General features: G+C 31.5%; 1 protein-coding gene across 1 annotated transcript; it reads left to right on the top strand.

Annotated features, from left to right (window-relative positions):
- Positions 1-7,920: 7,920 nt before the first annotated feature.
- Positions 7,921-11,603, top strand: LOC111906636 (delta(24)-sterol reductase). The gene is made up of 3 exons (XM_023902410.3): positions 7,921-8,078; positions 9,096-10,362; positions 10,964-11,603. The coding sequence occupies exons 2-3, from the start codon at positions 9,115-9,117 to the stop codon at positions 11,414-11,416; spliced, it is 1,701 nt and encodes a 566-aa protein (XP_023758178.1). The 5' UTR covers positions 7,921-8,078; positions 9,096-9,114; the 3' UTR covers positions 11,417-11,603.
- The last annotated feature ends 1,890 nt before the right edge of the window (positions 11,604-13,493 follow it).

Genomic DNA, 13,493 nt, shown 5'->3' with positions numbered 1-13,493 from the left:
CCCCCTTAAAAAAAAGTTCAAGCTCCGTCACTGGATACACAGAGAGATTTGAGGTACATAGAGAGATTTGGGAGAGATTTGAGATACATAAAGAGTTCTGGGAGAGATTTGAGATACATAGAGAGATTTAGGAGAGATTTGAGATACATAGAGATATTTGAGGTACATAGAGAGATTTGGGAGAGATTTGAGATACATAGAGATATTTGGGAGAGATTTGAGAGACATAGAGAGATTTGGGAGAGATTTGAGACACATAGAGAGATTTGGGAGAGATTTGAGATACATATACTTTGTATCATAGTTGTAAAACATACACCAGGAAACATAGTCTTATACCTTAATGTATTAGTACAATTCGAGTTGCCTGGGTTTACTTGTTGACTTTGTTTGAACTAGACTTGTTGGTTGTCACAATATCTGTCTCTATCACTTTCACACCTCCAAATCAAACACCATTAATTTTCTTCTTGATTCAAACCTACAAATCGAAAGTTTTCTTCTTGCTTCATACTTGCAGATATAGAATCAAACAAAAGCCCATCACCATATGTTTATCGTTTTTCTCTATCCCCTGTTCGATTATACATGATCTGAGAATGAATGATCCAAAGAAACAAAATAAACACACAAACACTCATTGCAACAAAACACACACACACACATACTTCTTCTTAGGATGAAGAAGCTTCACTTTTTGAGTTCTTAGCATACCGCAAGAGACCATTCGGGAAACAATAAGAGGTATATTCAATTCGTTTCTTTCAATTAGGTTTCGGTAATGTAATTGAACATCATGTCAACATCTGGATAACCACTCCATATTTGGGTATATATTAGAGCTTCGATTTTGTTTTCTGTGTTTTTTTGGTTCTAGAAACGAAAACCACACACAAAATCAAGGGTTATTCTGGAGCTTTTCCCCAAAAAGCTGTGTTGTTCTTGAGTTTTAGAAACAACATCAGAAATCTATTTGTGTATGTATTTAGAAACGAAATCAACATTTGGTGTTGGATTTGATGGCTTCCAATACCCGACCCTTCCCTAATCACCGATTCATAGAGATCAAAGGGTGGATGAACCCGTTTAAAAGAACACCTCCATCAATTGATTACAGATAATAAGCACAAAATCAGATTTTGAAGAAAGAAACGATTCAGAGAACCTTCTTGAAATCTAGATACCCACTGCAAAGGTGAGCGACATTCCAGATATGTAAGAAAGGGGCAGTGAGGAACTGATGATGAGCTTTTGATATGTATTTGATTTGAGCATGAGTAAGGATGATTACACAAACCTTTATTTCTGATCGTGGTGTTGATGGTTAATTTATGGTAGCTGGAAGGAGAGATGGCGGTGAGGAGTTGGGTTTTATGAAGAAGACGAGGGTATTGAAGAAGATGATGGTGGATTGTATCTTTAGGTATTGAAACTGGAGAGAGAGATAGAGAGAGAGAGAGAGAGATTTTCTTTTCTTTTTTCTTTTTCTTTTTTTGACACCTGTAATAAAAAAAATTGAAAAAGGGAAAATACCAAGGGCAAATCCGTCATTATAAAAAGTTTTAAAATTTTTAGACTAAACTCGCAACAAAACGAAACTATTGGACCAACATTGCGAGCTAAACCCATTTTGGACCAAAGTTGTTAGTTTTGATATACCACAGAGACCTTTCTTGCAATTTTGTCTTAAAAAATCAAAGCCAAATAGTATTTTTAGGTAAGACAGGGACCAAACATGCAACAAAAATAAATAATAAAGACCATTTGTGTAATTTACTCAAAAATGATAGATTAACCCAAAGAGAAAATAATATACATACAAGATCCTTATAAATTGATAGATCTTGTACGGTCATATCATGTAGTTCATCATTGTTAATCATTTTTTACTATAAAAAAATCTTGATGATGGTAAAATATTGACAAATTATAACAATAAAAAATACGGTAATAAATGTTTTATTTACGAGAGAATTGAAATATTAATTTGTTAGTATAAACTACATTTTTGTGTTCTTTAATGTTAGTATTCATCTTAAATTGTTAAACACATAAAATAACAACAATAAGGAGACCGAACACCAAAAGCTGGTATCGACTATGAGCCAGCATACTAAAAAATGTTGTTGTATTAAACTTAGAATGAAAAAGAATCACATTGCAACAATTAAACAAGTACATACATAGATAGTCTCCAAACCCCTTAAATATATGGAAATGATCATATAACGACTTTTTTAACGATTAACATTTATGTTTGTCTGGTTGAACAGTCAGGAGCATGCAAAACATTACTACCCACGAAGAAATAGGTGTTTGTTCATGCTTAGTGATTTTTATTTGGTAGGAACAATTAAATTATCTTAAATTATCCTCATGAAAAATAAAAAAGAAAATAAATATCTTTTTATTTTTATTCTTACTTATTTTACTATCCATTTGAAATAATTATAACTCTCTTAAAATGTTATTAATTTTATAAAATATGACAATTGTTAACATTTTATATTAGTAAGAGGATAAGTACGGAAAAAATATAAGATGGTATTTAATTTCTCAAAATAAAATATACATGTAAATGTAAATGTTTATGGATATTTAATTTCTCAAAAAAAAAAAAAAAATATATACATATAAATGTTTATCAACGATTCTACTAGTCAGAAAAGATGTTATTGCGAGTTTGTATGCATTTATTCATGGTAATTATGTTTCTTTTGTTAGATACCAAAAAAAAAACATAAAGATATATTTCCATATCTTATATATGATTATTTTAGTAAATCTTTATATCTTAAACATATATGTATATATGATTATTTTAGTAAATAACTTTTCCTTTTGCACCATACTAGATTATGACCCGCGTAAAACGCATGGGAACATATAAAAAATACATATAAAAGTATAAAAAGTTGTCACAATAATTAAAAAGAAAGTAACAGAAATAGAATTAGTTTTATTGGTAACATTGAAAAAAAACAATGAAATGCTTGAATATCTATAACCGATAAAGAACCTCTTTGTAAACAATGTTTTTTGTTTTATTAGTTGGATGACTTTGCCCCATATGAGTACCTTCAATACTATATCTTTTTAATTTATACTCTTCTTAGGTTCGGGAACCAATGTCAATTGTGTTATTAATTAATACAATACAAATTGGTGCTACATTTGGAGCGTTTAGTGTTATTAATCGATTTGTTAATGATCTTCCAGTAAGTTCATGTTTTTTTCAAAAAAATTACAACTTTTTATATTTTTTTCGAGTTAATGTTTTATTGATTTGTAATAATAATCTGATTTCCTAAAACACTTGTGAGAATTACATTTGACTAATTGCAACAGGTTATTTAAAAAAAAATAAAAATAAATAACCTTTCAAAAAGAATTATTCCTTCAAGCTATTTTGCATTTTTTTATTGCAGCCATTGATTTTTTTAGTTCCATACATATATGATGTTTACACTCCTCTCCCCTCTAATGTTATTGTTCAACTTTCTAAGGTGATGAAGTTACCAAAGACTGGTGTTGACGATCATCGGACATTAGCAAATAACATAAATGCTTTTCAAGAATTCTGTAAGTAAATCTATTTCTAACTCAAGTTACGACAACAACCTTGTGTTTGTGTGTCGTGTGTTTATCATAACATTTATTAAGGGTATTAGCATAAATTTATACATATCTCAAAATATAAGTCAATTTTAATCAACGGGCAAACTACTCATTTTTCTTAAGTTGGCAAAAAACTTTAACCTGGAGAACGCAAGTGCGACCTATATGAAAACCGTCAAATGTCCTCTAGAATTGAAAATGTTATAAGTTGTATTTGTAGTTGAATTATCTGTTATTTTTCATTTTCATTTAAGTTCTTTTTGGGATTAAACAAAAGGAAAAACAACATAATTTCGTTAAATGAAAATGAAAAATTCGGAATACAAGGCTACAATTCATATAAATCCTAAAATGATAGCTCATAACATTGACCTAACTCATTTAATTTTGTATCATACACTAAAAGAACAAATAAAAGAATAAAAAAGCAGTTGCAATTAAAACCTTGTTTTGTGTACCAATTAGTTGGCATAAAATTCAACAGTTCTTGAATATATGAAGAGTCTACTCTTCAAAAAATGAAATCGGAAACTATAATAAGTAAACAGTTCGTGTAGATGTGCATTCCGTAATCAAATCCAACCGTCCGAGTATACCTGAAGGGCTAATTTTCTCATGGAGAGCATGACAAAATCACCGATGAGAAATTCCTTTGGTGGCAAATTAAAAAGCTTTTTGAATGTCGAATTCTTATGAGGTGACTTCATATTGAGCTGTCAAGAAGTTAGAATAATTCGTATAGATGTGCAGTCCGCAATCAATACTCCTATAATGCAAAATTTAAAAGATTTTACAAAAAATGAAAATAAAACGTCCTAAAAAAGAAGTGTAAAAGGGTCATTTACCAAACTTTAGATGACTGCAAAAACGAAATGTTCTTTGTTCATACTTACTTCACACATACATTATTTTAATAATGCAAATGTCAATTTACCTATAAGGAAATTAAAAATAAATAAATAAGCCAAACCTGAGATCCTTTTTGACAACATATGCATCCGAATTAACTATATTGGATCTTGGAAAACACATGTATTGGTTAATGAAAGTGAAGGATATGGAATTGATTTTCCAACATCCATTTTTAGGTAACATCCATTTTCATATCCCTTTTACACATACTTCGGCTTTCATCATGTGCGATTCGTGCTTCTGTTAAAAAATACAAAGTTATACAACCATATAAATCAGATAAGAATTGCACTTTTAGAAAGCATGCATATTATGGAATAAGATTAGAAAATGTTTGGTCTTCAAATGTAAGAATCTTAGGAATGACCTAACTACAATGATTCCCAAGTATAGTGTCTCACAGTTGGTTTTTTATTCCAGTCAAGGGGATTGTATCCCATTACCTCAATGGTATATTATCTAAGAAGGTAAGAATTAAGGCCAAATGGAACTTGATGGCAAAACACCATTCTTTCGTTGGTTATACTGGAAAATATATAAATTTTATAAATTCTTGGAAGTGGATATATTTTGTTTTGATAATCAACCTTCTATACATAAAAATCCCAAATTTTCCCGATGATAAACTTTGATAGTACACGGTCATTACAATTTTTTTTGTCTTAATAGATTAAGCATCTAATAACGGCTTAAGGATATGAATATAAACTACAGAACTACATACAATACATACCTAATAACCTCAAATGCTTCAGAACTTCAAATATTCTTCTCTCAACTTTTACATATTGACGGTATGTCTCCAATGGAATGAAGCGCTTTAAGACTTATGAAATTGTTCATAATCTTTAATGATAACATAATACTTTTTAATCTTAATCCAAACATAAATTCTATTCGAGTACCTAAAAAACTACATTACGGTGTCCCTGCTTTACAACATTAGAAAAATAAATAAAAAAAAAAACTCATATCTTTTTTTGCAACTTTTTTCATAAATTACATGAAAAGATCTATCAATTGTTTTGTGGTCAAGGATTTAATCTCCCTCATCATACCAAAACATAGTATATTAATGATTCATTATTCATGATTTATCCGAGCCAATTGCAAGGTTTCTAGGATGATGATCAACATGAAAGAAATCGGTTGGTATCTACATAAAATAAGAAAAATATATTAAAAATTCAGTAAAAAATAAAAGCATTTTTTATTTTTTTTAATGAGCGTGTTCATCTTAGTGTTGGGCGTCTTATTTTGGGAGTTTTTTGATACTCTTTTTTAGTCCAAAAGAAAAGTTCCATTTTATTTTAGAGACAAAATTATAAAATTATTTGACCACTTCAATTTTTTATGATCATACAGATAAATGTTGACTATTTTTTTATATTATTTTACCAACTACTCAATTAAACTGAATTCTGAAACTAATAACCCACCTAATATCTTTTGACGACAACTTCTCTGTCTATTCTATCGTTTTCTACAACTAAAAGCAAATACAAAAAAGAAATATATTTAACTATCTTATTACTTGTTCCATCACTAACAACAAAAAAAATCTAGCAAGAAACATATTTAAAGATTGAATTGCTACCTGATGCAAATCGACTCCTTTTTTTATTCCCTTTTTGGTTTATCTTCATCTGTTGATACCCTAAAAGAATAGTATTTGCAAGATGGTGTTATATGTTCTTGAGGTACTAAATGTCAATTGACATCAAGAACACATAACATAATTGTGTTCAACAAAAACTCAAAATCAACATCAAGATAGCCCTGAAAAAAAAAAGTAAGCACCCAAAAGCTATATATATATATATATATATATATATATATATATATATATATAACAAAAAATGGTGAAAAAATGAGGGAAAAGAAGAAAACAGTAACAAAAATCGTATAAAATGCAAAGAAAGGGGTTGAAGTGGTGTAGAAAACAAACCTATGAATAAATCAAAAAGACAAACGCGTTAACTATGTGTGTATGTCGTCTTTCTAGTTTCTGCAACAGATAGAAAAAGGAAGGCGGAGAAGGAGCGACGATTCCCTTAATTCCTGAAAGCAAGTGTAGAAATTAGGTTTTTTTCATCAAAGTTGAGAAATAAACACTAGAAATTGAAACATAACGAATCAATTATAAGTTGTTGTGTGGAGAAACAAATAACTGACTGGAAGAATGAGAGCCCTAAGGTGAAACGCAAAAAATATGAAGAAAGGGAAGGAGACGAAATAAATGACTGCTTGCGGTTGTGATGATAAGATGAAAGAGATTCGAGGTTACATAAGGAGGAATAAAAAAGATAAGATTATGGATTGTCTGCGCATAGAGACATGGGAAGAGAAATTGTATCTGGATTCGAGGTCGTAGAAGGGAGAATCGATTGAATCGTTGTGAAAGAAGACGTATGTATCATTGAAATTAGTGGGAAAATCTTTCTTATGTATCTTCCAACATCATTGATCTTCATATTTTCTTCCCTACAATAAATTGAAAATAAAATGATGCCTTTGTTAATGATTTTCAAACAAGAACAAAAAAAAACGGGTAATGAGCGGTGGGGTTGACCAAATGATGATATCATTAATAAATTTTTTAATTTTAAAAATAATTTTATTTTTGGTGAGATTTAATTGTCATTAATAGATTTCTTAATTTTAAACGTAATTTTATTTTTGGTGAGATTTAATTGTCATTAATAAATTTCCTAATTTTAAAAATAATTTTATTTTTAGTTAGATTTAATTGTCATTAATAGATTTCATAAAATTGATGGACAAAAAAAAGATTGATCAAATGATGATGTCAGCATAACGATCTAAAGGTGGAAAAGATATAAATGAAATACAATTAATGACTATGATTGTTGAAAGTGACGTCACAAAGTTTCTCTTTTAATAATATTTAAAGATGATATTTGATTTGATTTAATTTCTTTTTGTTGGAACATTAAATCTAACTTATTCCTGTTAAATTACTAGACTAGACTGGACTTAAACCTATTGAGCTAGAAGTTTTTTTGGTATAGTTGATTTATGTTTACATCAAAATCTAATGTTAAAATTTTCAATTAAATCAAAATAAACATATTAAAATTCTTTTTTTATAATATAATATATCAGATTCACATAGATAAATAAAGAAGACAATATTCAATATTTCACCAAATAAACACACAATTGTCTCTCCCACATAAAAATGTGTTTAATCTTGATTGATTTATCAGCAACATCTTGGTAATAAATAAATATTAAAAGGATCAATAATACAATTAACGTCATTGTCACGTGCATACTGGCCTTATTGTATTTTTTTAGGTAATAAAACAGAAGGTTTGTTTTTTTATTTTTAGATATTTTTTGTCACGTGATGACCGGCCCATCAGTTCGCTATAAAATATAATCCATCGTCTTCTCCAAAGTTGCCCCTGCTTCACTTGCTGCTTCTTGGCAGTGAAAAACCTTTCTTCTCATACCCCCAACAAGATCCGACCCTTTTAGTGTTCGGATCTCTCCTACATTTCCGATTCATTCTTCGGTTTTGGGTAATCCTCCCTCTCTCTCTCTCTCTCTCTCTCTCTCTCTCATTATTTGCTTCATGATTCCATTCATACGCACAGATGCACACACAATTGTGAAGATCTTCAAATTTGTGTTTTGACTGTGAACTTTTAATGGTTTAAAACCGCATTGTTGCTTCGAAATTTGTGTTATCGTTTAAGGGTTTTTCGATCCATTGACATTATGCACATTCTGTTTACTAGGTCGATAAATCCGTTTAGTGTTTATGCATGCATTTATATGAAACTACTTTTTTCTTTCGCCTTTGTATTGAATCCGTTGCAGATTAACAATACGAAAGGCTTAGAAAGGGTGCAATTCTTTTAGGGTTTTAGGGTATTCAAGCAATTACAAGCTTCTTACGTATGTTGATGCTATTGTTACTAATTACTTCGAATTTGAGCAAACTTCCTGTTGATTTGGAGATTTTAAAAAGAATGTTTTTGAGCTTGCTTGTAGAGTGAATAACTCACCTTCTCCTCTCTCTGTGGTCCCTAATTCTGATAAATTGTGTTTACTATACATGGATCTACATTTTACAGCGATTTTGGAAGTATTTGTTTGAATGTTTTTGGGTGGATGAGTGAGAAGGGAAATGAGGAAATCTTATAAAGATATTTATCCTGTTCCTTGAAATGCTTTAAACTCTCATATTGCCGTACAGTATTTATTGTTCCAATTTATTTCGAATCATTGCTATTTCTATTTCTATTCTTATTATTACAGTAATGTTTCAATTTATTACTAAAAGTACACCAATTTGTTGCATCCTATTTTATTTAATTTTCATTATCTACTTATCTGTATCCCTTTCATTACATAACATCAAGTTGGATATTCATGTTTGGGTTTATGTAACAAAAGTGGATCTCTTACCAATTGATGCATGCATACATTGGTAACAAATTGAAACATTGCTGCATAAAGTAGTAAAAAAATCTTCCAATTTTGTGCTCTTTATGATGATCTAAACGAAACATTTGATTATTTTAATGTTACAGTTGATCATCATTTCCTGAAATGGCGGATCTTGAGGCCCCATTAGTGCGCCCCAAAAGGAAGAAAGTGTGGGTGGATTATTTTGTTCAATTTAGATGGATTCTTGTCATCTTTGTTGTCCTCCCAATCTCTTTCACTCTCTACTTCCTCACATATCTTGGAGATGTAAGATCCAATTGGAAGTCCTACAAGAAACGCCAAGAAGAACATGAAGAAAATGTCAAGAAAGTTGTGAAACGTCTCCAAGAAAGAAACCCATCAAAAGATGGGCTTGTATGCACAGCAAGAAAGCCATGGATTGCAGTTGGAATGAGGAATGTTGACTATAAACGTGCTAGACATTTTGAAGTTGACCTTTCTGCTTTTCGCAACATTCTTGAAATCGATCAAGAAAGAATGATTGCAAAATGTGAGCCTTTGGTCAACATGGGTCAAATCACACGTGCTACTGTCCCCATGAATCTTGCACTTGCTGTTGTTGCTGAGCTGGATGATTTGACAGTTGGTGGGCTTATAAACGGGTATGGGATTGAAGGAAGCTCTCATTTATATGGTCTTTTCTCTGATACTGTTGTGGCATATGAGATTTGTCTTGCAGATGGGAAAGTTGTTAGGGCAACAAAAGATAATGAGTATTCTGATCTTTTTTATGCAATTCCATGGTCTCAAGGGACTCTTGGATTTCTCATGTCTGCTGAAATCAAACTTATCCCGATTAAAGAGTACATGAAGTTGACGTATAAACCCGTTAGAGGCAACGTGAGAGATCTTGCAAAAGGGTATATTGACTCTTTTGCCCCTGGGTTTGGTGACGAGGACAATGAAATGGTTCCCGACTTTGTGGAAACCATGATTTATAATCCTCATGAGGGGGTTTGTATGACGGGTGTATACGCGTCAAAAGAAGAGGCAAAGATGAAAGGGAATAAGATTAATAGTGTTGGGTGGTGGTTTAAGCCATGGTTTTATCAGCATGCTCAAACTGCACTTAAGAAAGGGGAGTTTGTGGAGTATATTCCAACCAGAGAGTATTATCATAGGCACACGAGGTGTTTGTATTGGGAAGGGAAGCTTATTCTTCCGTTTGCAGATCAATGGTGGTTTAGATATTCTCTTGGATGGTTGATGCCACCAAAGGTTTCTCTTCTTAAGGCTACACAAGGTGAAGCTATAAGGAATTATTATCATGAGATGCATGTTATTCAAGATATGCTTGTTCCTCTTTACAAGGTTCCTGATGCCCTTGAGTGGGTTGATCGTGAGATGGAGGTACAAATACACATCTTTTTTACAAAAAGATTGTTAATTTTTAAACAAGATTGTTGTTTTTCTCAAAAAAAAAAGTTTGTTTCCTAAAAAGATTGTTGTTTTTCTCAAAAAGATTGTTGTTTTTCTCTAAAAGATTATTTATTTTTCCAAAAAGATTGTTGTTTTTCTCAAAAAGATTGTTGTTTTTCTCAAAAAGATTGTTAATTTATACAAAAAGATTGTTATTTTCACCAAAAGATTGTTAATTTACACAAAAAGATTGTTATTTTCACCAAAAGATTGTTAACTTTTACATAAAGATTGTTACTTTCTACATAAAGATTGTTCTTTTTCACCAATAGATTATTATTTTTCTCAAAAAGATTGCTGATTTTGACAAAAGATCCTCCCTTTTACAGAAAGATTGTTATTGTTCAGCAAAAGATTGTCATTTCTACATAAGCACGTCAACTTTTTTACACAAAAGATTGTTGATTTATACAAAAAATACTGTAAATTTCTCAAAAAGATTGTTACTTTCTACAAAAAGATTATTATTTTCACCAAAAAGATTGTTAACTTTCAAAGGGTATCTAACTATCAATCACCATAAAACACACAGGTGTACCCCTTATGGCTGTGCCCACACAGACTCTACAAGCTCCCATGCAAGACAATGATATACCCAGAGCCAGGGTTCGAACAAGAACGCAGACAAGGTGACACCCCATATGCCCAAATGTACACAGATATTGGAGTCTACTACACACCAGCATCAGTGTTCAGGGGTGAGGTGTTTGATGGGGTTGATGCAGTTAGCCGATTAGAGAGCTGGTTGATTGAGAACCATGGGTTCCAGCCACAATACGCGGTTTCTGAGCTTGATGAGAAGAAGTTCTGGAGGATGTTTGATGCAGGGCTGTATGAGCAGTGTAGGAATAAGTATGGAGCTGTGGGGACTTTCATGAGTGTGTATTACAAGTGTAAGAAAGGTAAGAAGACTGAGAAGGAGGTTCAGGAGGCTGAGAAGGCTCAGTTGGAGACACCGTATGCGGAGGTTGAGCAGGCGGAGTAGATTAGGGTTTGAGATTGTTTTTGTGTTGTTTTGATGTGGGTTTCAAGTTCTTGTTTCAGATGTAGTTGTTTTCTTCTTGTTGATTTTAGGTGTTAATTTTCTTGTGGATCTTGGTGTAATTTGGATTCTGTAATGGATCTTTTGGTCCATTTAAATGTTAATTTGACCCACCACTGAGTTCAGAAAAGGATTTGCATATTGAATTAGGCCGGAAGGTGTGGATGCCGTTTGCTGATGTCTACCTTTCACTGCACCAGGGTAGACCATACACTTTCTTTCCTTCTTTGATTGGCCAATGGCTAGAAGATATTTATTTTTTCCTTTTCTTTCACTTTTCACTTTTTTATTATAATACGTAATTAAATTATATATGTACTAAAAAAATTATAAAATATATATTAAAATTTATGGTTTTTTATTCTTTACAAAAATTAATATTTGTATAAAATATATTTAAAAAAATTAAGGAAAATAAAAGCGTGACATTTTTTGGTTTGGAAGAGAAAATGAAAAGCCATGGGATCAAGAGTTTACAATCCATTTTACATATTATTTATTTTTTTTCTTCCACCTACACATCTCACAAATGAAAACTCATCTTATACCGGTCTTCTCAACTATAGTTGTAAAATTCGTTATTCGGCATCTGTTCAGCCGACTACTGAGTAACGAGTAATCGGAAGTACTCGGATTTGGTAATACATGTACAAAAATAGAGAAATTATATATATCAAAATCATAAGTTAAAACAATAAGTTGGTTGAAATATATAAGAAAATTAGATACATATAAATACACAAAAAATGAAAAAGACACAATTGTCTCACTCCGTAAATAATAATTGAAAATTTAAAAAATATATATGTACTAATAATTACATGTGTGTGTGTTAAATAATAAATCATTAAGTAAATTATATATATTAATCACCGAGTTGACCGAGTTTTACGACACTGCTTGCTTCAATACCCGCCTCGGTAACAGGTTGAATAGCGAGTACTCAAACGAGTAATCGGCAAACTCGGCGAATTTTACAACACTATTCTTAACGCACTTAACTTTTTTATTTTAAAATAAATACAAAAAACAAATTAAACATATAAAAACATGTTTGGTACAAGCTTTTATGCATGATGTACAAGTAATCAAAACATAGAAAAATGAGAGAGAGAGAGAGAGAGAGAGAGAGAGAGAGAGAATTAGTTTAGCTTCTTTGAAAATAAACCACGATACCTCCTACTGCTTAGAATCGTCATATTGGAGGTACCGACGATACCTCCCATCTTTCTTGCCATACCATCCACCCTTAAGAGATGTAAAGTGTCGATATCATACTTAGAGAACCTATTGATTCTTTAAGGCAGTTACGGACGCAAAATCTTTCGGTACTAGTGACACAAATAAAATAGTAGTTGCACTTATATATACAATCTGTTGCATCTTAATAGAAAAACCATTTTTTTACATTGACAGGCTGAAACGGAGTAGTGACCTGGAACCCCCAGGAACCACACAGTTCCGCCAGTGCTTTAAGGCTACCTAGTATGGATCTAAACGCCATGGAGGGAGCTTAGGTGACACCTCCACGACGTTGTGGCCACACCAAGAATACCTCCCCAGGCCCACCATCCGTCGATTTTTGTCGAAAATACAACGTAGGGCGTCAGTGGAAAAGAAGGCAACAGTCACTTTTAGTCATTTTGACCGTTGAAAATTAAGTTTTTTAAAATAAATTATTTTACTTATTTTTTAAACCTAGAAATACATGCAAATATATCATTATTTACATCGTTTCACAATTTTCTTTCTGTTACACAATTACACAAACTAAAACAATGAATCAAAACACAAACACCCTCCACTAAACCGAAACACTCAAACATGTCCTCCTCCGTGGGATTTGTTCAATATGAGTCTTATTTTAATTTACTTGGGTTCACCGCAAATTACTTAAATGTTATGTTTTACAAAATTATTTTAGTTATTTATTAAAAAAAGAAAAAAGGGACAAAAATATGACATGAAAATTAAAATGTTTGGTTTGTGGCAAAAAATTCTTACCAAAAATAGAGTAGTA

This window comes from Lactuca sativa, chromosome 8, assembly GCF_002870075.4.
Source record: "Lactuca sativa cultivar Salinas chromosome 8, Lsat_Salinas_v11, whole genome shotgun sequence".
NCBI classification, from domain to species: Eukaryota; Viridiplantae; Streptophyta; class Magnoliopsida; order Asterales; family Asteraceae; genus Lactuca; species Lactuca sativa.
Note: the sequence above shows the minus strand (reverse complement) of the source record. Positions and strands in the feature narration are given on the sequence as shown.